Genomic DNA, 25699 nt, shown 5'->3' on the forward strand with positions numbered 1-25699 from the left:
CAGCAGACGAAACAACAAGGAAAGCAGTGAGTGCTTCGAGAACTCTCTGAAACCGTTAAAGCGACTCGGCCCATCTGCAGCGGTCCGCTTCTTCGTCCTTCTCAGCCAAGACGTCGATGTCGTCGTCGTGGAGCTGCGCGGACGTGATGAGCGCCGATGGCGCGCGAGAGGGGCGCACGCGACCGACATTGCGCTTTCCGCGTTTGACGATGACGGGTCTGCGCGTCGGCGCAGTGGAAGCGGAGGCCGCAGCTGCACCGGGAGAACACCCCGACTGCTTCGAATTCCACCCCGTGTTGTCTTGTGCGATGCCTTTCGTGTGTAGAGCTTTTTCCGAGCACCACAAGGGCGGGGGAGGCGCACCCGCATCGCGTGAGCACGACGCCGATTCATTCCCTTCACGAATGCGACGAAGGCGGGCGTTGAGGCGGTCAAACGCTGCACGCATCGAGCTAGCATTAGGGAGGCGCTTGCACGGCATCTTCTGCGGTGCTACACCGCTGCCAAGCGGCAGCAGTGGACGTTCGTGACTCAGCGGAGCCACGTAGCCCACGTCAGGCCGGGCGGCCTCCGTGCGCGCGTCCATACTGGTCGTCGAACTCCAGCTAGAGACCGTTTCCATCTCAAGTCGCGCCGTTGCGGCAGCAGAAAGCAAGGAGCGACGCGCAGAGGCAGGCGAGGGGGCGCCACACTGATGCAGTGCAACCTCCCCGCCGCTCCGTGAGGGATGTACACTGCGTTGTGGCAGCGTTGCATCGGTGTAGGAAACAAGGCGCAACGCGTCAGCCGCTGTGGCGCGCGGAATCGACGACGGTGCCGCCTCGCCGGCTCTGTCGCCCACCGAACACCGGAGAAGAAGACGCTGCTCAGAAGAACGAACACCTACACGATGTTTTGCCGGCTGGATCGTTCGCCGCAACGGAGAGCGGCACCCGTTCCTTGAAGGATACGCAGCCTTCGGCATCGCCTGCACATCCCAGAACGCTTTGAGAAAAACACGCGGGTTTTCTCTTTAATGGTGGGTCCCCTCAGTGGAGCACACGTGTTTTTGTGAGGATGCGGTGTATTTGGAATGAACAGCAAGGGCGAGTGCGCTGAATACCTTTCCCGCGGTCTGGCGGCCGTCTTTCCGTTGAAAAGAAGACCGATTAAAAGAGCGAAGATGGGGGGAAAAGTCAGAAGAGCCGTGAAATGTTGCCCATAAGAAAGCCCCCCCACACACACGCACCATAGAAATGTGAAAGAGAAAGCAAAACCGAAGGTGAACGACACGAGATGTGCCCCACTTGATCAGAATCCGTTGAGTGACGCAAAAGGGCTTCGCAGTAGCTGTGCCGTGCGCCGGTGAGTAACTGCGATGGCGGTAATCGCCCTTTCTCCTTCTACTTTGACATGTATTGTCCGTGTCTTTTCGCACGCAGGTCTAATCGGCGCGTCAATCGTGGAGACCACAGTACTACACGTTGCGTTTCGACACACGCCGGTGGATATCGCACGGCAGGGCGGCTGCTGATCGCTTTTTCTTTTCCTTTTGAGGCCTTCTCGCCACTGACCGGAGCCGCCACGCACCTAGTGGCAAATCAGCGCCTCAATCTGGCTGACGAGCAAAGGGGATCGAAAAGTCGAAGCCAAAGTGCAGCAAGTGACGGTTGCTGAGAATCATGTTGTCCCGGTATCGCATGCGCCTTCGTTTCCTACCAGCCCCGGCACCCTCGCGGCGCTCCGCCTCACGCCTTAGGCGATCTTTCGTCTGCCGCAGCCGTGCCTCATCCGCTAACGACTGTGCAGAGAAGACGGCACGCGTCGCCGCCTGCACCGTTGAGTGCTGCGTCGGATAGCTGCCCTCGCGTAAGCTGAGCACAACGGGCGACGGGTTCTGCGTCCAGGGCAGTGGCACGAGCTCCGACCACGAGCTGTTCTCCACGGCCGACGCCTCCGCCCCGACTGCGGACGCGGTCGATGACGAAAGCGCTTGCACGACGGATTCAAAGGGGTAGTGGAATTCCATCGGCGGGTTCACCATCGGGTCCATCAGCGTGTCCTTCCGCGGCAGAGCAAAGCTGTCGAGCTGCCGATCACGCAGGATCAACACGCCCGGCATCGTCGCCGTCTCGGCCACCACCTCGACCGCCAGCACGTTCTCCACGCCATTTACGGTGAGGAGTAGCGTGAGGGTGCAGGCGTACAGCGCCTCCATTTCCACCTTCGTGGTCGTGCTGACGAGCAGCGGCGGCGGGGGTGCCATGGGAGGGGGAGGAGGAGAGGCGATGGCGGCGTGTCGCACGGCTTGTGTCTCCTTCCGGATCCGCAGCGGCGGGGGCGGCTCGGCGGACAGCGCGTCTGGCCGGGTTGCCGCGGCGGCCCCCACGGCGACCCCCTCACCCTTGCTGACCTTCACCCCCGCCATAGAGAGCTGTACCTGCAGTTCATTCTTCAAATGCAGTTTCTTCACGGCGACGAGGTTGTCAAAAAGAAGGCGAAGTCGCTCCCCGACGAGCAGCTTCGTGGGAAGGCAGTACTCCTCCTGCTCCGTGACGCCGCGGCGGGTGAGCAGCTGGTGCTGCACACGTATGCCGGGTGGGAGGGCGATGTACGTGCGGTCACGACTGCCGCTGCCGCTGCCACTGCTGTTGGTCAGTTTCCGCTTGCCACTCTCCTCCTCGCCGGTAAACGCGGCCAGCAGGGCGGAGGTGGCCTGCCCAGCGTTGGCACGAGCACCACCGCCATTACCGCCCACGGCATCCCTGGCCGTCGGCGACGACGATGCAGCAGTGTCCTTTACACCGAACTGGCGAAACTCGTTCTTGTCGTACACGTCAGGGAAAAAGTACACTAGCCCTGTCCGCTGCGCACGGCGAAGGAGTTCGGGTGCGATGATGATTTGATCCGTGTGCAGCGCCACGCAGCCCTCGGCGTCCAACAGCGTCGACGGCGACTCCAATCGCGCGCGCAGCTCGTCGAGGGTGTGGATTTCCGCCTTGGCGCAGAACAGCACGTACTGTGCCCGGCGCGCGGCGGTGGAGTGGGCCGCGGCGGCCGACGCCTCCAGCACAGACAACGCGCGACTACGCTGCTGGTCCGACGCGTCCACCGCGCTGTCTTCTGGCAAGGGGGAGCCGGTGGGGCCGTCACCGTCACCACTGCCACTGCTGGCAGCCGGGCGGAGCAGTTCAATGCTGCGGTGCCAACACGCGCCTTCCTCGACAAGGTGAAACCACTCCTCTGGAAAGCGCTGCACGGCGACGCCGTGGGGCAGTAGCGTATCCAGCTGGGCCAGGGTGTACTCCTGGTTGGGGTGCTGGGCGAGGAACTGGAGTACCTCATAGTGCTTCGTGAGCTGTGCAGCGGAGAGGATGTATTGAAAATTGCTCATGACGGCGTGAAGAGCGAGCAAAGAGGAAAGTGCTCTGCCCGGAACTGATGACCAGCTTCCTGGGGATTTCCTCGGCTGCTATTGATGTTGGAAGTACCTGGTGAGCATGCAGTTGCACCACACATGAAAAGATAGGAAATGTATAAATGTATATATAGTAAGGAAGAGAGGATACATTGAATTCAGCGCTACTGAAGTTCACATGACCGCGTTCGGCGCGCACGCGCGTGAGAACTGTGTGCATCATCCATGATTTAAAAAAGAAGAACAAGAATAGTAGTAACAGCGTCCTACGACAGACCTGTTCTGTTTAGGTAGTAGTGCTACTACGAATACTGCTTCCCCTACTTCGTTGCCTCCGATACATCGCATTGCGCCGCAACACGACTTCCTCACGCCCAGCGAAAGAAGAAAAGAAGTTGAAGTGCCACGTTGTTTTCCGGTGTAATGCAATCCGTTTCCGAGGTAAAAAAAAAAAACATATGAAGAGCGCACAGATGCATCCCTTCCGTTCCTTCCCTCCAGCCTACCTATCAAATAGATGCAGGAGACACCCTTTCCTTCGGCGTGGATCCACCTCCGTGGAAACGCAGCCGTGTCTGTGTCTGTGCGTGTGCCGGAATACACCTGCGCTCTGAAGACGTGCATTCCATCCAACGCATTTAGAGAACGTCGTACACGGAGCAGAGCGGCATCACCACCACCGTCACAGCCACCTTCTGCTCGTGCTCGCGTTGGGTGTGCAGCACGCTGAGCTGCCTCTGTGCGTTGATCTGCAGCGTCAATCTCTCAAAACCACCAAACAACGTAGCCGCGCCGCCGCCGCCGCCGCCACTCCCGCCAGCGGCCGCGAGTCCCATAAGGATGAAGTCCGCATTCGATAGCCGTCCATCACGCGCTGAGAAGCCAGCGGCGGTGTTTGGTGTGGGTCCTCCACGGCCCCGAGCGTTTCCGCCGGCGTTTAGGCCGCTCCCGCTCCCTAAGCCTCGCACGCCGCACGCCAGCGCCAAGTGATGCGCGTACACCCGCGTCTCCCCGGCCTGCTCACGCGAGAGAGCCAACACAACATCTGAGTTTGCCGCGATCCGGGCGGTGACCTCGCCGAAGGGCCCGCCTTCTCCACGCATCAGTAATCCCTGCTTTGGATCCACGCGAAGGGCCACCTCCGTGCACTGCGCCGCCGTCACGTCGGCGATCAACTCGCGCAGCACGTCGCCCTGCAGGGTAACCTGCGCGAGGAGGGTGGCCTCTGCAAAGCGCAGATCGAGCACGTGATCCTTCACGTTGCGGGTCACCAACAGCGACTGAAGAATGCGTTGACCGACGGCCATCTGCGCATCCACCTCCGCTGCGCCACCGCTGGCGGGGTAGCTGCAGGAGAGACGCGCAGACGGCGTGAGCTCCACCAAGAGCTTCGCGTCTTCGGTCGGGTAGGCGAGAACGGCCCGCGTGGAGGCAGTGAGCACCGCAGGGCCCAGCATGAGCAGTGCATCGATGAGCGTGGGAATGTGCACGGCGAAGCGCGTATCGACCACGGCGTACTCGGCAAAGAGCGCCTTGGGCAGCGTACAGGTGGCGGTCATGTTTTCATCGGTGCCCTCGACGTGCAGCACCACGTGCGAGTCGGTGAAGACAACGGTGGCCCAGCCATCGCGGCTGACGGCGACGGTGTGCAGTGCGCGCAGCAACACCGTCGGCGAGGCAATGCGACAATACACGGACATGAAAGCGCCGTCGATATATAATCTATGGGCGTTGTGTGTGAGTTGCTGTGTGTCGACGCTTGGCAGTGCGATCACAGTGGGCAGCGAAAGTGACGTTCCGCCCCTGCACGCCTGCAGAGGAAGCCTGCAGCGGAGACCCTAAACACAACGAGTATGAAGGGAGAGAGACGCAGACGAGAACTGTAAGAAAGAAAGAGAATTATGCCGTGCATGATAAAACGTTGTTTTCCTTCCTCGCACTACGAAGTTCCATTCGGCTACACAAAGAGCTTCCGAGAGTCCGTGGACAGCGGTAACCGAAAATCCAAAGATGAATAGAATGAATGGTGACGGGGTCTATTGAGCCAACAACAATGCGACTAAGCATCCGTACTGTTCTTTCCAAAACACGTTGGGGTACATATCTCCTTTTCTCTCCTTTGTAGGTTTCGCGCATCATATATTCGATAGCAAGCGCACGTACTTTCACTACCTACTCCTCCTGCATTCCAATCAATCGCAGTCCTGTGCAATGAGGCGTAATGCTGTCAAAGAAAGAAGAAAGGAATGCCAAAGGAAGTCGATAATTATCAATAATACGAATAACGACACACGTGTGACAATTGAAGTGCGATGACCGACCATGAGCGGTGCATGCGCCGCAGTGGCGGAGAGAGGTGATGAAAGGAGAAAAAAAGAGGAGGAGAGCGGCAACCTTCGTGAAGTAGCGCGCTCACGATATATAAAAAAATGTGAAAGGAAAAGAAAGGGCAAGACAAAGCAATCAAGCAATCTTACCCACTACACTTACACATATAGGGGCAGCGTCGACGTTAGTTTGAACGTCGGCTAGTGCGACTGAGCCTTCCACTCTGCAATACCCGGTGGTGTCAAGGCGGCAACAAGAAGAAGCGCCGCCGCGCCTCAACAACAACAGCAAAGAAGAAAAGATGTCCCTTTCAGTGCACGAGCTCCCGGGATGCGGTCTTGCTCGGGTCCACGCTGCCGTCCTTCAGCTTCTGTGCCCAATGCGATCCAACCCACAGGCGTATCATGTGCGTCGCCTCGCCAAGCGCCGCGCCGCGGAAACGGTACGCCCCTTCCGGCTCCGACCAGCCCTTTTCATACAAGTAGTGCGCCGGCAACACGATATCCTCAATGAGCGGCTGCTCCTGTGTCACGCGGCTGTCAGACTCGATGCAGGGCAGCACGCTGCTGTACGGCAACGTCCCCACGCGGGTGACCGCCGATGCGGAATGCGTCGAGGAGGCGGGGGCCGGCAGCGTCGTGGTCCACGTCTCCGCTAAGGCGGCGTAGCTCGGCTGCCGAGAAAGAGCATGCAGCAGCAGAAACGTGGGAGGGGCGAGGGAGAAGGCGTCCGACGGGCTGTCGTGGCGACGCAACGCCTGCAGCGGGCTCACCCACACGAGGTCCGCCACCTCGCTTGCCTGAGCCACGAGGGGGAGCGCCTGCGCTGCCCCTTTCACCAACGCCGCGTAGAAGTAGGTGTCGTAGCGGTACTTGTAGCGCGATGGCGTGACAAACCGCGCCACCGGCCGCAACGACGGTGTGACCTCAACGTCGTACACACCGGGCGACGCGGCCCCCTCATTTGGGGTCGTCCGCCTCGCCTTCCACTCCGCCGCCGTGCAGACCGTCGCGTCGCGCCGCAGCACGCAGGCGGTCTCCTCGGCGAGCTCACGCAGGGCCCCGACCCGACACGCCCACGCCGCCGTCTCTGCCTCCGCCGGAGAGGCGGTGACCGTCGACTCTAGAAACGGCGAGGGCGAGGTCGGTGGCACCGCTGCCGTCGGCGGGGTCTGCACGTCGTAGTGCCGCGACAGGTACTCCCTAGCAACGGCGTAGTCCACCACATCGACGCCGCCGCCTGGGAAAACATACACGCTGGGCAGGAAGCGTGCCTTGCTGTGCCGCTTCATCATCAATACGTGAATATCGTTCTCCGGGGCGCCGCCAGTATCACCGCATGCCGTGGTAGGACGCAGGTTGCGAGCGAGGAGTAAAATTGTAGAGGCCATTCGTGGCACCGCCACAGCCGTCTTCTGACTCATCCTGCTGATCTCGCAAGAAGAAGAAAAACCTCCTTCTCACGGCTTACCCTTGCTACTCGATACTCCGCTGAGGGACACACATGTGTATACACACACGCATGCAAAAATAGCTGTCCAAGAGACGATAAAGCTAGTTGATAGGAGAGACGCTTTACATGTAAACCCAGCACGCAAAGAAGGCAGCGCGTTCCTAATACCAAAGTGTGGGTTCCAAATAAAAAGAAGGAAGAGGAAGGTGAAAGACGCGTCTATGATCGCAGGGTGCGTTCTGTTTTGTTAAGTAAGATAGATATGTCGAGGAAAGAGTACGTGTGAAAGCGGCCGGACTCGACTGTCCGCGATGCGCAAAAGGGAAAAACAAGTGAGTCGGTGGAAGGAGGAGAAAAAATGGAGGAGATGAAAAGAGCAGCGCTCGGGGCACAGCAACGCAACGCACGGAAGCGAAGTTTCACGCTTCACTCAGGGTACTGACAAAGCTTGTGAGGTCGCAGTGAAACGGGGGGGGGGGGAGAGAAATAGTTGCAGCGCGCTTCACGCACGGAGCGAAGGGGATTATTATTGTTTTTTTTTTCCATCCTTTCAATGCACCACCTTTCATCGTCTGAAGAGTCGGAAAAGCAGCTGCCGGTGACAAAAAAAGTAATAATGAAGAAGAAATATTCTTATTAGTGTATACTGCACATGTCAGCTCACGTAGAGGTATAAGCGTGCGTGTTTGTGTGTGTTTCGCAGTTGCTAACGGTAGTGTTATGTGGAGGGGGGGGGGGGAAGCTACAAAAAAGAATATTTGGAACGTGCTGCGTAGCGCTCCCCCTTCCCTCCTTCCGCGTCCGTTGTGTATACGACGGCGTCTGCGTTTCAAAGCGACCGTCAGCCATGAAACTTCAGCCGTAATTGAATGAAGCGTTGGGAATGGCGCCGCATCTGCGACAAAAAGCAATCACCGTTTTTGTTTCCTTTTCTTTCTCGCTTACGACGAGTGCGGAACGCGGTGCGGGTGCACCGTGAAGTGCTCCAGCAGCTCCGTCATCGGTTTCCCGCGACGCCGCCGCTTCTGCACGGGTGCCCAGCGACTGGGGTACTGCTTCAAGTGCGGTGGGCGGTGCTCCTGCAGGCCGGCCTCCGTGAGGCTCCACACGAACTTGCGATCCAACTCGTACACCTTCGCCGGCTTCTGCACCGCAATCACGTAGGTGTGCAGCTGGCGCGTCTTGGCATCCAGGCGAAACCGCAGGAAGTGCTTGTAGTCCTCGATCTGAAATGCAGAGTAGGTGCCGTCGTACATGTAGTCGAACGACGTCACGGAGATCAGCAGGAAGGTGCCAATGAGCATCGACACAATCGGTGTGATGACAATCCAGTAGAAGAACAACACGTAGAGGTAATATATCATGACCTGGAGCCGAGACACATCAGCGGCGAACACGCCCGCCGTCCCGCTGCTGACCTTCGAGGAGAGGAAGCTGAACGTCTCGAAAGGGTCGCTGCAGCGCAGCACGACGAGCAGCCACCGCATCGGCACTGTCTTTGCAATGAAGTCCTGCAGAGAGCCCAACGCTCGCGACAAGGTGTGTCGCTCGCCGCCGAGAATCTGTCGCGCGTGCGTCGTGAAAGTTGACACAATCGCCTGCATTTGCGCCTCCATCACACTGTTCCACCTCCCTTCGGAAGAGTATAAGAAGCCATTGTCCATCAAATAGAGGATCGACACGTGAATCGCGGCCATCGCACCGCTGCAGCACAGCAGTACGGCGAAGGTCCACGCCGCGCCGTAGCACAGCCGCCATTGCCGCGTCGCGTGCCGATCGGAACCGGCGGTCGAAAAGCACGACCAGAAGAACAGAATGGGAAAGATGGAGATGACGCCTTTTGCGATGACGTGCGACGTGATCATCGTGGCGTAGGCGACCCAGAGGGAGAACACCTGCGCGAGGCTCACAGGGCCCACGGCGTTGCCGCGGCTCGGCGCCCCTTCCACCTCCATCCCCACCGGCAGCGGCAGCACGGAGAGCAGAATAACGAAGCACAGAAACCCGACGACCATGTCAAACTTCCAGTTCACAACGCGGAAGCCCCACAGGCGGGCGGCCATGTTCGTGAAGGTCGACTGACTTGGAAACGCACAGACGCGGACGTAGCGCGTGCCTTGCGCGATGACGCGGTCTTTGCGGGAGCCGTGCATGAAGGCGCCACCACCGCCACTGACAACCAGCGTGGCCGCCTCCGACGACGGGTCGGTCGGTACGTGGCGGGAATAGTTGTGGATGTCGCCCGCAAGGCGCAGCCGCAGCCGGGTGCCGAGGGCCTCGACGACTCGGTTCAGCTGCGGCTGGAGGGGCGTGTCTTCGCGTTCCATCGCATCGAACAACCACCCCGGCTCGTGGGCAGCAAGAATGACGCAGCTCTCCTCGTTCATGTACTTCTCGATGACGTCGAGGAAGTAGTTGCGCTGGGCGGCGTCGATGTCCTGCGTGTTTCCTGTGTCGCCGCAAAGCATGAACCAGTTGTAAGGCAGGCGAAGCACAAAGAAGCTGCTCCGTTGCGGCATCAGCCACCCACCAATCCATGTCCCTTCCAAGATGTACTTCATGTAGGTGCCGAGACCATCGAACCAGTCGTGGTTGCCGGGGATCGCAAAGAGCAGCGGCACGCTACGCAGTGCCTCTTCAGCGGTGCCGCGGCCGACGGCGAGGCCACCACGCCCGCTGGCGATGTCCGCGACGGTCTTCGCATCAAGCATGTGCAGGTGCGCCACATCCACGTCGTGCCGGTCCGCCACCACAATGCGCTTCTGCTCCACGTGAAAGACGCTCTGCAGCCGCACGTTGCCCCCCAAGGCATCGCTGTACGGCTCAAACAGCCGCGTCATGTAGGTCTCATCGTTGGGGCTCGGGTAGGCCAGATCGCCGCCCACAACCACGAAGGAGCCGCGCGGCAGCGTCGCGACGCCGTCCCTCTCCACACCCAGCATGGCCCGGCTTGCCGCTGTCTTACGGTGGTGCATGCTGATGATGGCGGTGTGGGCCTGGTGAGTGCGGTTGTCGTACGAGGCGAAGACTGCCTTTCGACTGCGGAGGGACTCGCCGTCATTGTCTCTGGAGGCTTTCCTCGCTGCATCCCATGAGTTTGTCTGGCCAGCTGAGCGCAGAGGTGTCCCCGCTGCGGGGGCGGTGTCTTCTACACCTCCGCCCTCCCCAGCAGCGGCCCCCTCCCCTTCTCCTTTCTCTGCCCCTGCTGTGGTCTGGAAAGTTCTGACGTTCTTCGTTGGGAAGGAGGCGGCGGCAGAGAAGAAGAGCGAGGTGGGCTTCTGCATTGCTTTGCTGGCGGGGCTCGTTGGTGCAGAGGCGGACACTTTCGCCGTGCACTGCGTAGACGCGCTGTCGGTGCGCATGTCATCGGAGGCGTGACTGTCCCCGCCTGCCGCGCGTGGCCGTCGCGACTTCTTCGCCGACGTGACAGACAGGCGCAGGATGGGCTGGGCGAGCAGACGTGCCATGGCGTACGTCGGGTTGAAGCCATCCCCGACGTCGGCAATCCAGTCAAACCACACATCCGGTGCCTCCTCCGCTGCCTCAGCGGGAGCCGCGGTCTCTGCTGCGTTCACCTCATCCACAGTGCTTGTCGCGCCAAGAGGGTCACTGCGGTTGTTCCGCATTGCCGCTTTGTTGTGAATGCCGTCCTCCTCCACAGAAGTGGATGATCGGTCTTCTCCTGGTGGGGTAGACGTGGCAGCGCGGTGCAGCATCGTCGGCGCTGGGGCCTGCGACTCCCCCGTCGCGCACTCCGTCGCGCTCGCCACACACCGCTTCAACGAGGCGCTGAAGTGCAAATGAAAGATTTTGGGTGCGGTGAGGCCTTGGATGGTGCGCACGTCGAAGGCGAGGAAGTGCAACATCGCCCCAGCCACCGTCTGCCACGCGGTGAAGAGCACAAACGTGGACCACCACGGGACCATGCCTGGGCGGTTCATCGGGTGTTGGGCCTCCTGCACCTGCTGAACCACGAAACGTGGCGCCCGAAAGGACATGAGACGTGTAAGGCTTCGATCAGCGTGATCGACGCGGCGCACCCGTGTGTCGCGGCCGTCGTCCGGTGGCGCCGCGACGGTAGACGGGCTCGCGGAGGAACACGGCGAAGAAGAAGAAGTCTCCGTTTCGGAAGACGACGACGTGGGGGCGGGAGGGGGAGGGGGCACCGAAGGGGCGGTGCTGTTAACCACACGCTTTAACAGCGCGTCGTCCTCGTCGAACCACGCCTCCACCTCACTCATGTTCACATCCGGCGGGCTCTCGTGATAGAGCATGCGTGGTCGTGGCGACGAGGACGCGGGGGAGGCCGTCGCGGAAGCGGCAGTGGGCGTCCCTGGCATCCGCACAGATACCGCGGAGGCGTTCTCGGTGGGGTGGCGTGCGCCGTGCAACGCGGGAAAAGAGGAGGAGGGGGAGATGTGCGATGCACCGTGTTCTGCGGCGGGTCGCACCGGACTTGCAGCTGAAGCAAGCCCGGTCGACGCGTAAACGCGTGGTGGCGCCACGAGCTCCCGCCAGTCCCGCCTCTCGCGCTTCGCATTTTTCTCTGCTGCCATCGCCGCGTCGAGAGGCTGCTTGCGCAGCTCGTAGAGCTCGCTCCACAGGATACCCCGCGAGGGGTCAAAGCCGCGCCACTTCTTATAGCGGTAATCCAGCGCCACAAAGCAGCAGGAGAGGAAAAAAAGCTTCGCCACACACCGGAAGGGGTGGAGGGCAACGGGGGCGGGGGCAGCACTGTAAACGAGCGTCTTCAACAACCAGTTGGACGAATTCTCGTACAGAGTCGAGCAGTACGCGTAGTGCACCGTGCCCACCGCGGCGAGGACGAGGGCGTTGAGCCCGATCACGGAGAGCCGGCTGCCGTAGGTGACGCCGAGGCCCCACCGTCGCTTCATCTTGTGGAGAAACGCGAAGAGCATCGTGAAGACCGCAAAAAGGGGGAGATACAGGATCGGCACCGCCTCGTTGCCACTGCGGGCCTGCTCAATTTGGTGCTGCTTCGAGGAGAAAAACCGGGGTCCGAGGTGGAAGCAGAAGAACACCACGGTGCTCCACGTTTGAAAGACCTTTGTCACCCGCCCGTACGTGTCCGTTGCGGCGGTGGAGTGGGCGCGGAAGGGCGAGTGAAAGAGGTAGGCCACGCCGAGCACCGCGATGTAGGCGAGAGTGAACAACAAGTCCGGTTCAATCTTGTGCGTGAGGTCCACGGCGCGCTGAATGAGCGGCTCGACCCAGGTCGTTGAGAAGTCGACGAGCGGGTTCGTGCTGAGCACACCCCATGTCCATCGCTGCGCCATTGGAGAACGCGTTAGACCGTATAAAGAATAGTTAATATAAATATATATGAGTAGATATAGAAAAGGAGCCTGCAGCCGTAAAATCCAAAGAAAAGAAAACACGAGACGGGTGTCGAGCTAAATTGTATAATAGAAGAAGAGTGAGTAGCGGCGACACGCTAAACTACTTTTTCCTGTTCTTGTGGGCGAAGTCGAAAAGGGAAAAAGAGAACGAAGAGTTAATGCGAGTCGTCGAGCGACAATGGGAAGAACCAACCAACCACAATAATGCGGGGTGAGGAGAATACCGAGTTAGGTCGGCTGTTGCGCGAACGCGGTTCAACACGCACGCACACACACACAGCGTTCAAGGTGGGCAGGGAGGCACACCAGAAGGAAGTCGACGTGGCGGATCCGTCTCGTCAACCTACGCACATACACCGCACAGAAGAAGTAATCCGCAACGAAGACCTTAAACAGACAGAGAGAAACAAGAGAGAAATGAAGCACGAAGTGGCTGCATGCCGTTCCGTTCCGGAGAGGTGCATCCACGCTACTGTTGCTGCACCGCAGAGCCCCGCAAAGCAAAGTCTGCGAATGAAACGACACTAAGGATAATACTCGCTCCATCGAAAACGCACCATCGCACACGCACACGCATACGCACACACACACACAAGCACAAAGACACGTGCGAATCGTTGGGAACCCGGCGAGCATCTTCTTTTCCCCCACGTTCCGTGCACTGCAACGCAGACTTCTGATGAAGCAGCACCGACACGACCTAAATCGCATAGTCGCAGCTCTTCGGCCGCTTTTTCTTTCTTTCTTTTTAGTATTTATCTGAACTCCGCAGCATCAGAGAGGGAAGGAGAGACGAGAAACAGGAAGCAAGGACCGTTGAAGAATGCTGTCAGAATGCGTGCCAGACAGTACACCATTGCACTGCTGACGAACGAGGCAACACGCGTCACGGCGTGGGAATAAACCGGCTTCCGCCATGCGTTCCGTGCGTTAAAACCAAAAGAGAGAAAAAAAGAATGATCTACGTGTGCGTGGAAGCACAGATCAAGAACAAAAACCGTAGAAGGGAATAACACAAATAACGGTGGAAACGTTCTTCTACGAGACAACACCGGGGATGACGTGCGGGGAACACACAAAGTGCTCTAGAATCTCTGCCCCATCCTCGTTGCCCTTCTCCGCTAGTCCATCCTTGCCGCCGCCGCCGCCCAGCCCCGCACCAGCACGGAAGGGGCGGCCGTTCCACCGACTGGGGTTGGCGCGTAGGTGCGGTGGGGCGAACTTGGCGACATCGCTCTTCAGCTCGGCTTGGTGTGCCGCGTCCCAGTGCCACGCTTTTGGAACGTGGCGCATCGTCACCACGTAGGCGTGCAACTCGCGCGTGGTGGCGTCGATTTTAAACCGCACGAAGTTCTTGAACTCCTCAATTTGAAAAGCGGAGTAAGTGGCATCGTACATGCAGTCAAAGAAGGTCACGGAGCACACAAGGTAGCTCCCAATCACGAACGACACCAGCGGCGTGACGAGAATCCAGTAAAAGAACAGGAAGTAGAGGTAGTAGAGCACCTCGTCGATGCGACTGGCTCCCGCAACGAAGCTGCCCATCTCATCGGCGCTCACCTTCTCCGAAAGGTAGGCGAGCATCTCCAGAGGGTCGAGGCAGCGCAGAAAAATGCCGCCCCAGTTCACCAGCGCGCGTCCGTACAGGGCGTTCTGCACGCGGCGAATCTGCAGCGCCAGACGGCTCCTTTCCGTCCCGCCCAAGATGACCTGCGTGTGGTTCAAGAGCGAGTCCACCGTCAGCCGTACCTGGTCCTCCACCGCGCTGCCCCAGTGCGCCTTCGACGACACCAGCAAGCGGTTGTCCACCATGTACTCCATCGTGCAGAGCAGCAAGGAAAGCATGCCACAGCAGATGAGCACGGTGATGCCGGTCCAGAAGGAGGCGTGGAGGCCACGCTTCCACAGCGCGGCGCTCTTCTCCGTCCCTGCCGCGGTGAAGGCGACAAAGAACAGCACCGTGGCGACGACCGACGCCACCCCGCGAGAGAAGAGGAGGTCAATGTACGTGCACGTCCGCTCCCACCACACCCCGGCGGCGTCCGGCAGCGTCGCGAGCACTACCGGCGAGGCGCCGCGATGGGTGTCCTTGATCGACTGCGGCAGCAACGACACGACGACCATGAAACAGCACACGCCAATGATGAGATCAAACTTCCAGTTAATCACGCGAAACCCCAGGAGACGACTCAGCAAGGTGCCCAACGTGTTGCTGGCTGGGAAGGCACACGCGCGACGATACGCCGCACAGTGCGCCACGACAGGTGTGAGGCGGGGGCCGTGCATGAAGGCGCCACCACCGCCGCTGACGACCAACATTGGCGCCTCTGTGCTCGCATCGCGTGGCACGTGGCGGGAGTAGTTGTGGATGTCGCCCGCAAGTTGCATGCGCAGCCGGGTGCCGAGCGCCTCGCAGAGCCGCGACGTCTCTGGTTGCATGAGTCTGTCGGCGTGCAACATCGAATCGTAGATCCAACTCGGCTCATGAATGGATAGAATGACGCAGCTCTCCTCGTTCATGTACTTCTCGATGACGTCGAGGAAGTAGTTGCGCTGGGCAGCGTCGATGTCCTGCTCGCAGCCAGCGTCCAGGCACAGCATGAACCAGTTGTAAGGCAGGCGAAGCACAAAGTACGAGCTCTTCTGCGGCATCAGCCACCCACCAATCCATGTCCTTTCCAAGATGTACTTCATGTAGGTGCCGAGACCATCGAACCAGTCGTGGTTGCCGGGGATCGCAAAGAGCAGCGGCACGCTACGCAGCGCTACTTCCGTAGATGCCGTCCCGCGCGGCAGCCCACTGCGACCGCTGGCCATCTTCGACACCGTCATGGCATCTAACAGATGCATGTGCGCCACATCCTTGTCCTCCGCACCAGGCGCCACCACGTGCGGCTGCGCGGCGCTGTAAAGCCCTTTCAGGTGTGCGTTGTCGCTGAGAGCATCGCGGTAGGGCACAAAGAGCCGCGTTGTGAAGGTCTCATCGTTGGGGCTCGGGTAGGCCAGATCGCCGCCCACAACCACGAAGGAGCCCCGCGGCAGGTAATGCAGCGTGTCCTCCGTCATAGAGGATTCCGGCGGGGTCACATCGCACTGGCCGGTCAGCCGTGCCAAACCTCGAAGGAGGGTCGAGGGGTGGTGCCAGGGCAGCCTCAGAAAAGGCTGCGCTAACAGGCGGGCCATGGAGTAGGTCGAGTTGAAGCCGTCCCCCACGTCGGCGATCCAGTCAAACCACACATCCGGCTTTGCGTCTGCTTCTCCTTCCTGAGCTGCTGTTGCTGCCATGGACGGCAAGAGCGATGGGGTCGTTGCTGGGGAGGTCGTCTTCTTGGGGGCCGGAGAGGGCGACTTCGGCGGCGTGCTCTCCGCTGTCTTGCGTGGCCGTTGCTCCGGGCTCTTCACGGCGGGTGCATCGCTCCTCTGTCCCGCTGTCCCCTCTGCGCTTTTCGACTGTCGCTCCTTCTCCTCTTGTTTCACCGTACTGTTATTGATATCGTCGTGTGGCGTCGGCAGCGGTGGCAGTCGCGGGAGGGTCGCCAGCGACTTTGCAAAGTGAAGATGAAACACCTTCGGCGCGGCGTTCTTCTGCAGGATACGCACGTCAAACGTCAGAAAATCAAGGGCAAGGCGCGCAATCGTCTGCCAGGTCGTGTTGAAGATAAAGGTGGAGAACCACGGCACCATGCCGGGTCGGTTTGTGGGCTGCAGCATGTACTTCTCCGCGGCCTCGGAGAGCTGATCTTGCTTGTCCCTCCACCCGTCCGGGCAGGCAACGTTGATCGCCTCCATGCCGTGTCGGTGGTTGAAGCGGATCGTCTTGGGTAAACTCTCCTTTAGCCGGGGATCGCCCTCGCGTAGGTGCAGCTGGGCGCTGAGGTCTAAGTGCTCCTCGCGAGCCCGCAGCGCACGCCACCAGTGGAGCACCATCGGGGCGGTGATGGCGCCACTCGCCGGTGCGCCACCGACGGCGGACTCGCTTTTCGGCTTCGGCGGGTACAGCTCCGCCCACAGAATCCCCCGCGACGGGTTGCCGTCGGCCCAGCACGCCTTATACACGTAGTCGACGACGACGAAGACAACGCAGATGGTGGAGAGGAAGGCGATGCACTGGAAGGGGTTCTCGTTCACCGGACGGGGACACACGATGCGGGAGGCGCGATCGACAGTGGCGGCGCGGACCTTCCCCGACACGCTGTTCGACGCGGCCACCGCCGGGACCACCGTCGAGAAGAGCTCCTCGCACACCGTGTAGTGCATGGCGGCAAAGGTTGCGAGCAGCACGGAGTTGATCAGGATGAGTGTGAGGCTCGGGCCGTACGTGAAGGCAAGCGTGTAGCGTCGCTTAAATTTGTGAATCATCAGGAAGAGGAAGCTGTTGAAGCAGAAGGTGGGGAAGAAGATGCTGGCGACGGTGTCCTCCACGAACATGCGCTGCGCCATCGTGGCGGCGTTGGAGCTCCTCGCGTGCGTGGAGTGTGAAACGTACAGATGCGGCCCCACGTGGAAGCACAGAAGTACGACGCCAAGCCAGATCTGCAAGCCTTTTGTCAGCTGCGCGTACCAGTCCGTACGCGTGTTCACCTGCGCACGGAAGGGCGAATGGAAGAGGTACATCAGCGCCAGCAAAATAACGTACGAGAGTGTCCAGAAGATGCCGGAACGAACCACCGTGAGTCGCCCCACCGCAGCCACGAGGACCGCCTCCACGCGATCGGCCCAGTGCGAGAGAGACGGAAAATTTTGATTAGCGGTCATATTGCTGGGCGTCCTGTGTGTGAATATATATAAATTGTCTTAGTGTGTGTGAGCGCGTGTGTGTTACTTGCACGAGCATACGAAGAGAGGAAATAAAATACAAGCGAAGATGCACGTAGGGAGTTGTCAAGGCGATACGGAGACGTCAGACAGGATCACAACACGGACTCGTTCCTACTTGTTGAAGTCCCAGTCCGGCGAGGAGAGAAGAAAAACAGAAGAGGCAGCCTCGCCTTCTTTCCATGCTGCGCCATCCGAAATCACATTTACCGGGGGAGGGGTATAACATCGCACTTTTCCGCCATGAGGTAACGCATTCTTGGGTAAAACCACTGTTGAACTAACGCACCGTTGTGAAGGGCCGTCTCAACAGCACGTCCTTCGCATAGCGCGGTCACTGAATGGTCTCTTCTCTTCACGTGTGTGGCCCCCCACCCACCACCCAACCACTGTGTGCGTGTGAGGCGTGGTGCGGCGAACAGGTGAAAGCAACGATCTTGTTTCCTGTCACCCGCACGTCGTCATCGTCGTCTGGACACAGACACACACAAGCTCCGAGAGAGCCCGATCACTCTTGTTTCCTGTCACTTGACACTTGCTGTTGGATTAAGAGGTGTTTTGCCAGTCAAACAAGAAAGAAACAAAGGGAACATCGACGGCGAAAAGAGGAATCGAAGAAGAAAGTGGAAAACAAAAACTTAAACTAAAACAGCAAAGGAAAAGTGAAAAACAAAAGAAAAAACAAAAGAAAATAAAATAAAAGGAAACGCGTCATATTGGATGCGCAGCATCGCAAGTGCGCAGTTGTCTTGTGAGGAGTAGAACTGTCACGCAGATGCGAGGCGTGAACTTTCGCCCTCCGCTTCGGTACATTGCACACATTATTTTTTTTTCTCTCTGCGTGCGCGCAGGCACGCATGGCCGCTTTCCGCCTTCGCCGTGAACGCTCAGTGAAAGAAGAAGAAATGATTACATAACGTTGGGCGAAACAAACAAAAAAAAGTATGGCTCTACTTATTCCAGAAATAATAATAAAAGAGCAGCGAAGGGAAAGTCTTTGTTTCTTGCTGTTTCTGTCTTTCGTCTATCCGTGCGGCGGCCGTGTTCGCTGCTTCACGGACACGTCAACTACGAGAGCGCGAGAACGCGGTAAAAGGAAAAAGAAATTGGAAGCTACCGTGCGTTTCCACACGAACAAAGCTCGGCTGAGGTGGGGGAAAGAAACTCTGTTGGCTCACTGCTGCGCGTTGGATTCTAAGCGACATAAAATGAGAAAAGAAACATCACGAACTACAGACACAGACAAAATAAAAGAAAGTAGATAACATCATCACATACAAGGTAGTGGAAAGCAAGCGAGAAAAGCAAAGGAAAGAGAAGGGCTTATATATTTTTTCTTCTAAGGAAACTACATAGGGCTGTCTTCCACATACACACACACACACACTCACCTCTATTCTACCCCACGCTCTTCATCCCGCGCGGTGACGAAGGAAAAAGAACTACGCGATGCGATAGAGACGTACACGGCGCAGCATCGGCAACGGCGGACGAAATCGCGTAAAAAAAAAAAGTTCAATAAAAAAAAAGCGGAGAAAGAAAAGGAGAACAAAGTGCCGGATGCTGCGCCGATGAGGTGTGGAAACGACAGTACGCCCTGTCCTTTTCACCCTATACAAAAAGAAAAAAAGGAAAAGAGAAAAACCTAAAGACACAGTAAGAAGTTCGTGTTACTATACATTGTTGGGTACGTAAAAAGAAGAGACAAAGGGGAAAAACAAAAAACAGGAGAAAAGAAAAGGTTTTATTCACAGCGTTGCGAAAAGAACAGACCCGGAGACGACGCGGAGCGAACAGCAAGAAGAAGAAGGAGCGGGAGAAAGAACTGCGCGAAACGGCAGCACCGCCGTCATCCGCTGTGGCAGACGAAATGATCTCCTCGGGGTCTTCTTTACTTCTCCTTTCCTTCTTCGTTTTCTGATCCCTCCCCTCTTTTTTTTCTCAATTAACGGCTTTCACGCGAGTCATCCTGGTCGCCGTCCTCATTGGGGTACTCGTCGGCGCGGCCATCGCGAAACACGGAGGAGTGACGGCTCAGTCCCAGCTCCGTCTGCGTGGGCACCTGCGCCGGGTTGTCCGCCATCGTCTCCAACTTCTCCTCCCGCTCGTGGCGCTCCTCGTTGCGATCGCAGTAGAAGCAGCAGCAGCACACGACGATGATGATGACGACAACCACGATCAGCACCACCACAGCGATGGTCAGCGCGGCCCACCACGGAAAGGGCTTCTTGCACTGATAATACAACCAACGGCCCTGCGAGTCGCGATCCACGCGTCTGCCGCAGTGGGTGTAGGACGAGGTGGAGCTGGGCACGATCACATCGCCATCCGGGTAGGTCGGAAAGAGGGATGCGTCGGACTTCTTGAATTCGTAGTATTCGCAGACCCACTGCGTGAAGAAGGTGACGACGTTCGTGTTGGCCCATTTGCCGTCACCCCGCATGTACGGCTGGCGGCTGCCCCAGTAGCTCATGTTGGTCCACAACTGAGGCTGATCGGACGCAAAGTTGTTGAACACGCCGTCCGCCGGCCCACCGTGTAGACCCGAATCATTGTAATAGACCCCGTAGAAGAAGGTGATCTCGTTGTGGTAGTAAAGTCCGTGACTGAACTGCCAGGTGCAGTTCGCGTCCAGGCAGGCGGACTGGCGCGACTCACCACCGATCGGCGCGCTCGTGAAGCTGTTCGCACTCATGACGGAGTAGGCGCTGGCTTGGTAGGCTGCAAACTTCGGCATCATCGAGTGACCCGAGTCCCCTGCGGCACAATAGCCGGTGAGGCCGAAGTTCATCATCCCGGGCGCGGACGTCTTGGCACCGTAGCGCACCGAGTAGGCGTCCACGGTGAGGATGCTGAGCTGCAGCGCCGCCATGAGGAGGAGGGCCGCTGCTCGGGCGGTGGAAAGAGCAGGCATGATGCGCAAGAAAGGAAGGCACAAAACTAGCTGCGTGTCCCGTGTGCGGAGCCGCAACGCGAAATGATAAATTTAAAATGTAAATGAAAGAGGGAAAATAAAAGAAGAGGGCTAAAGCAATTCTTGTCAGAGGCACAAGCCGTGATTCTACACCTTCACCTTCTGCAGTGTTGTCGTTTGTTTGTTTCGCATGTGCGTGTGTGCGGGCCAATGCAGCGCAAAACAAAAAAAAAACACGTTGAGTGAAGCACAAGAGGATAAAAGTTAAGTGAAACGAGAAAGGAGAGGGAAAGCGGGAAGAGAGAAGGTGTGGGAGGGGGAAAGGTTCGCTTTAGAGTGGGATCGAAAACGCAAACAAAAAACCAAGACAAACACCACAACGTGGCACGCCATGCAACTTGTACGATGTTCAACTTCTTCCAACCCCCAAAAACCTCAAGCAGAGAGGGAGGGGGGGGGGGGAAGACTTCTATCTCATTCATTATTCTCCTCAGATAAACAACGATGATTAGGCAAAATGGAAAGCACACGAGCTTGTGCGTCGTCACCGCTGCCACTATCACCACCATTATTATTATTATTGGGAGGTATTTGTTGCGGGGGAAAAGAAAGAAGTGGGTTCAAACTCTATCGGCACGAACGCGCGAAGTGACGTCCTTCGCAACTATCAATAAAGCTGAGCACTGCCGCCACACACGCACACACACGATCACGTTCATCACATAACAAAGGAGGACCAAATTGGGTAAAGGAAGAGAACGAAAATTAGTTCAAAGGATGAAAAAAGGGCGATTAGCTCGAGTGTACATATCCCCCATGGACACCAGCGGGGAGGGAGGAAAAAGACGGGATCCATTCACCATCAGCGGTTATCCCATGCGTATTTGTGTTTGTTTACGACGGCAATGTTGTGACATAGCAACTGAAACAAAACAAGAGCGAAAGGTATAATATACAGAGAGCAGAAAGAAACACACATACACACACACACACTCGTTTAGTCACGACGAGACTCCAGTCGAGTGAAAGGGGCGATAAACTGCGCCGCTCATCACACCCGTGATCACGAAATAACCTCGACTCAGGAGTTTGCACGGGAATCGTACGCGCTGCACTGCAGAAGAAAAACAAAAAACAGAGAGGGAAAGGCATCATCACGACATTCTGCACGCAGACCGTCGTCAGCGAGTGGAAAAAACTGCCTGCGCAACAACGGCTGCCACTCTCGCTTCCGAATCAGACGAATGCATCGTCAGCAGGTATCAAAGAAAAAAAAGCGTACGAAATGCAACAAACAGTGAGGAAAGAGAAGGAAGAAAAAGGAAAAGTCGAAGCGTTGTGCAAAACGAGCCACAAACGTTCCGACAGGAAAGCGCTGAGTCGTTGAAAGAAAAGTCCAACTTTGGCGGATGTGATCGGGGGAGGGAGGAGGAGGGGGGGGGGACAACGACAAAACAAACACAGCAAAGGTATCTATTTGGTGCTGGGAGTAGTACACAGACAAATGAACGTGCACAACGGAAAGTCAAGACGAGAATTAAGAATTAAAAACCCGATCAGAGTTTTTTTTTAAACTGGAAGTCCATCAAATTAGAATACTCGTCGTCCTCAGTCGGCCTGTTGAGCGGGGCGGCGCTGCGCTGGCGTAACCACGCGGGCGAAGATGCAGGGATGGTGGGGTCCCCTCTACGCGGTTTTACCGTGCGAGTCCGTGAGAGAAAATGCTGCTCGTCGTCTCTCACCACCTCACTCGATTTGTTACCGTTCGATTGGTCTCCGTCCACCTCCTCTTCTTCCGCTTTTCCTTGGCTATGCACAGTGTTGTCCACTGTCATGGGACGGCCCGCCGCCCGATGACACACGCTGCCGGGGCGGTTGCGAGCTACCACAAACCGAGAGCACTTCGAAGAGGGCTCCGTCTCTTCCTCCACTTCCTCCTCTGCTTGTTCCGCAGCATACGCCTCCGCCCCCACCTCGCTCTTCGAGACGGCGCGGGGCGCGGTCGGAGGACACAAATTGCTGTCCGCCATCACGCCTGGGATGCGTGGCACTGCGACATCCCCCAGCTCTGCCGACTCCTTCATCGCTACGGTCGGTGTTGCAGTTGTGGTCGTAGTCGTCGATGCTGCCGCAGCGGCAGGGTCCAGCGCCGGCGTCCGCAGGCGCTGCATCTTCGAGGAAGTGCGACCCATCGCATCGCAGATTTCGGTATCCGTGCTGTCGACGTCGGTGCTCGCGCCCTCCCTGTCAGTAGGGTGGTCCGCTCGTTGTAGGAAGGTGTATCGCTCCATCGGCTCCGCCGCGGCGCCGCTGAGGGGTGGCGGGCGGGGAGGCGGAAAGGAGGTGGCGCTGTCGGCGAGGCCCGCCGTCGCTCCACGCAACACGACAGTGCCAGAACTGCATCGGTGCCCTGCGTCGTCATCGGCGTCATCGACTACGCCCGCCGTACTGCAGCGCACCTCCACGATGACGTCGGTGAGTTGGTCCTGCGACACCGCCTTTTGTTCCCCGAAGGCACCGGGGGACACGAAAACGGTGGCGTACTGCCGCTTCGGCCACGGCGAGGTGGAGGGCACGACGGCATGCGCTGACGGCACGGGGTGCAGCTGCGGACCGCCCAACGCCCGCCGAAGCGCCTCTACTTTATTCATGCCGGCAAACGCACGCACCGACGGCGCGTGCGTCAGCTGACCCGACGACGGCGTCGGCATGAGAGTACGCGCGGAGGCGGAGCGGGCAGCGAGGGTGCAGACCAGGGCGTGGGACCGCCCATACGAAGTCGACGAGCTTGAGGATCCGATGGAGTGATTAGAGAGGCACCACTCCAACGCTGCTGCGTCACTATGTGGTTCATCGGGCCGCGTGAGAAGAAGGTGCGTTCGCCTTGTCAGGCCGCTCTCGCTGCTGTCGGGCACGGAGGCCTCGCCCCCTACGCCACCCCGCGGGCCGCGCAACGGCTGGGTGGAGGGTGCCTCATTCGGTTGCCTGCGAGGCCGCACGGCGACCACCTCCGCGCTGCCACGCAGCGGACTCAGTGTAATATGCATGGCACCTTCTGGCAGCAGCGGTGTCTTCCGTTCCTCCCTCGACCCGCGTCGTCCGTCCTCACCCGCCTGCACCTCGATGGCCTGCAGCTGCATCGCAGCGACGCCGAAGTCCCTTTCGTACTGCTGCTGACGAGTGCGGTAGAGGCGTGCCGTCATCTCCTGCATTGACATGTTGATCTCCGCTTTGCGGGCGAGCTCCTCCACGTGCCGACTGCGGCCTTTACAGAAGTCATAAATAGGTAGCACACACGCCGCCACGAGGCCTAATATGCCAACGACCAACAAGACGGCGACCCACCAAGCCAGCAAATGTGTCGTGGGGGCCGACGTGACGTTGGCGATCCCTGGTGCTGCTACTGCTGCCGCCGGCGGCCCCTTTTGCACCGTGCCCCTAAGAGCTGAGGGAGAGAGACGACGCGTGCGAGCCGTTGAACAAGTATCACCGTCTTGTGCGTTCCCCGTAAAAGCGGTTGCACCCACGGTGATGGCCAGCAAGAGAAGCCACACGGCTCTGCATGGCGGTGCGGCGCACACGGTTTGAATTGTGGAACCATGCATGGAAGCCTAGAAAAAAAGAAGGGTCTACAAGTAGCCAAAAACGTCATTTACAAGGTGCAGCAGTTAAAAATACAATGAAAACAGAAGCAGAACAGCACAGAGTGTGAAAGCGGCTTGAGAAGACAAGAGAAAGAGATGGCGAGGTGGGCGAGGTGTGTGTGTGAGGGGGAGGGGAGAGGGGGAGGCCCTTTCACCTCCACGGCGAAAACGTCGTTTGCCTTTTCTCGCCTTGCTTTATATAAAACGCGTTTTCTTGGAGGCGTCAAAAGAAAAAAGATCGTCTTCTGTTACTCCGCGACAGGTGTGTTCGTCTGACTGCGGCGAGGGGAAGAGAAGGAAAGAGTGCAATGAGTGTTCGAGGTGAGAGAGGAGGCGGTGCTGCCGCTGTTTTCGCCTCTTCTAACGGCGTTCCCACCGTGATATGACACAGAAAGGTGCGAGTGACAACCGTTGATGCCTCCTCAGCGGCCTTGCCTAGCACACCAACAGCCTGAGCAGCAACGGTGCGAGTTGCAGACGTAGGTAGCGGACGTCTCAAAGCTGTCGACGGACAAAACAACTTGACTTAGACGACGGAGCTGCTGGTTCTTCCTTTTGGTTTCTCCTTGGCCAGTCTGCCGGTGCTCATCGCCGCAGCCAACAACGGAAAGAGCTGATTTCCATGAGCGTCGGTCACACAGGTCTGCTTCGTCCACCGACAGCGAAACGGCCGTCTTCCCTGTTCGCTTTCTTCCATACTCGTATACAAGCCAGGCGTAGAGACCTGCATGAAGTAGACTCAACGAGAAGTAATTCATATATATATTTATTTATTTATTTTAAAGGGTGGGCTGCTTCGCTTATGTGAATAACAGATAATACACACGCACACACGCCTCGAACCGTGTGCCAGGAAAAAGCGCCGACGTCCCCGGGGCAATAACACTAAAAAACATATTAAGAATAAAAAGAGAGAACAAAGCGAAAGGAAACGCGTCTGCTGCGAAGCGGATGATCACACTGAGTTGAGGTGCTAACGAAGGCACCAAAAGCACGCATCACGCGCGTACTGAAAAGCCACCGTAAACGCGCAATATCTTTTGCAGGCAAAGGAGATGCTATAAGAACGGCAGAACCACACACACCCATACATACATAAAACACAACTTCTTGAACAGTGGTAAGTTGTAATAACAGGAAACGATGTGGCTCTTGCTTACGCCGTGAAGAGTGAAAGAAAACGCGAGGATTACTTATGGAGACAACTGCAGGGCGTAACGAGGAAGCTTACGCCAACCAGGACGTTGTACGATTCTTCTGTCAACATAGCTGAAAACAGTTAGATCCAGAAAAAGAAGCATAGAAGCATTAGAAGTAGCAACAATTATGGAATGTAAACTCCTACACAAAGAACCGTTGTTCGTTCACAACGGCGACAGGCCCATCAAATTGGCCAGCGCTGGCAGCGACATCGCATCTTCTCCTCCCTCCTCGTCGCCCGACACGGAGCACATGTTAGGCAGCAGCACCTCTTGGGAGGATAGAGGAATAGACAAGAACCTTTTTTCGGTCACTTGCGCGGTCACTGAAAACAAAGCAGATAAACAAAAACTAGGGGGAACATACACCGAATCAATAATTATCTCCAAGAATGAAAGAAAGAAAGAAGAAAACACAACAGCACAGCAGCTACAAAGGCAAAAAAGAAAAAAAAATGGCACCGCAAAAGGCTAGCGTCTCGTCAACCACGACAGCCCCCTCCTCACGAATGGCGCCGGGAAGTCTCGCTGCACCGCCTTCGAGAGGCAGCTCACGAGCTGCGCCGCTGATGCCATCTCACGGGGTACCA

At 57.8% G+C, this 25699-nt stretch overlaps 8 protein-coding genes across 10 annotated transcripts; all 8 read right to left on the reverse strand.

Annotated features, from left to right (window-relative positions):
- Positions 1–55: 55 nt before the first annotated feature.
- Positions 56–1126, reverse strand: ABB37_08653 (hypothetical protein; the record flags this gene model as incomplete). The annotated part of the gene is made up of 1 exon (XM_015807731.1): positions 56–1126. The coding sequence occupies exon 1, from the start codon at positions 962–964 to the stop codon at positions 56–58; it is 909 nt and encodes a 302-aa protein (XP_015653813.1). The 5' UTR covers positions 965–1126.
- A 462-nt stretch (positions 1127–1588) lies between these two features.
- Positions 1589–3471, reverse strand: ABB37_08654 (hypothetical protein; the record flags this gene model as incomplete). Its single annotated transcript, XM_015807732.1, has 1 exon — positions 1589–3471. Exon 1 carries the CDS (start codon positions 3371–3373, stop codon positions 1589–1591), a length of 1785 nt encoding a protein of 594 aa, XP_015653814.1. The 5' UTR covers positions 3374–3471.
- Positions 3472–4035: 564 nt separating this feature from the next.
- On the reverse strand, positions 4036–5278 carry ABB37_08655 (hypothetical protein; the record flags this gene model as incomplete). 2 transcript variants are annotated; one of them, XM_015807734.1, is made up of 1 exon in its annotated part: positions 4036–5278. In XM_015807734.1, exon 1 carries the CDS (start codon positions 5095–5097, stop codon positions 4036–4038), a length of 1062 nt encoding a protein of 353 aa, XP_015653816.1. In that variant the 5' UTR covers positions 5098–5278. The 2 variants fall into 2 exon arrangements, with proteins under 2 accessions (XP_015653816.1, XP_015653815.1); XM_015807733.1 differs by having other exon boundaries at positions 4036–5236.
- A 757-nt stretch (positions 5279–6035) lies between these two features.
- On the reverse strand, positions 6036–7480 carry ABB37_08656 (hypothetical protein; the record flags this gene model as incomplete). Its single annotated transcript, XM_015807735.1, has 1 exon — positions 6036–7480. Exon 1 carries the CDS (start codon positions 7146–7148, stop codon positions 6036–6038), a length of 1113 nt encoding a protein of 370 aa, XP_015653817.1. The 5' UTR covers positions 7149–7480.
- A 638-nt stretch (positions 7481–8118) lies between these two features.
- Positions 8119–12925, reverse strand: ABB37_08657 (hypothetical protein; the record flags this gene model as incomplete). Its single annotated transcript, XM_015807736.1, has 1 exon — positions 8119–12925. The coding sequence occupies exon 1, from the start codon at positions 12472–12474 to the stop codon at positions 8119–8121; it is 4356 nt and encodes a 1451-aa protein (XP_015653818.1). The 5' UTR covers positions 12475–12925.
- Positions 12926–13575: 650 nt separating this feature from the next.
- ABB37_08658 (hypothetical protein) lies at positions 13576–17292 on the reverse strand (the record flags this gene model as incomplete). Its single annotated transcript, XM_015807737.1, has 1 exon — positions 13576–17292. The coding sequence occupies one exon, from the start codon at positions 17290–17292 to the stop codon at positions 13576–13578; it is 3717 nt and encodes a 1238-aa protein (XP_015653819.1).
- Positions 17293–19297: 2005 nt separating this feature from the next.
- ABB37_08659 (hypothetical protein) lies at positions 19298–20429 on the reverse strand (the record flags this gene model as incomplete). Its single annotated transcript, XM_015807738.1, has 1 exon — positions 19298–20429. The coding sequence occupies exon 1, from the start codon at positions 20264–20266 to the stop codon at positions 19298–19300; it is 969 nt and encodes a 322-aa protein (XP_015653820.1). The 5' UTR covers positions 20267–20429.
- A 1393-nt stretch (positions 20430–21822) lies between these two features.
- On the reverse strand, positions 21823–24187 carry ABB37_08660 (hypothetical protein; the record flags this gene model as incomplete). 2 transcript variants are annotated; one of them, XM_015807740.1, is made up of 1 exon in its annotated part: positions 21823–24187. In XM_015807740.1, the coding sequence occupies exon 1, from the start codon at positions 23869–23871 to the stop codon at positions 21823–21825; it is 2049 nt and encodes a 682-aa protein (XP_015653822.1). In that variant the 5' UTR covers positions 23872–24187. The 2 variants fall into 2 exon arrangements, with proteins under 2 accessions (XP_015653822.1, XP_015653821.1); XM_015807739.1 differs by having other exon boundaries at positions 21823–24156.
- Between the last annotated feature and the right edge of the window lie 1512 nt (positions 24188–25699).

Source organism: Leptomonas pyrrhocoris (genome assembly GCF_001293395.1).
Source record: "Leptomonas pyrrhocoris isolate H10 chromosome Unknown, whole genome shotgun sequence".
Lineage (NCBI taxonomy): Eukaryota > Euglenozoa > Kinetoplastea > Trypanosomatida > Trypanosomatidae > Leptomonas > Leptomonas pyrrhocoris.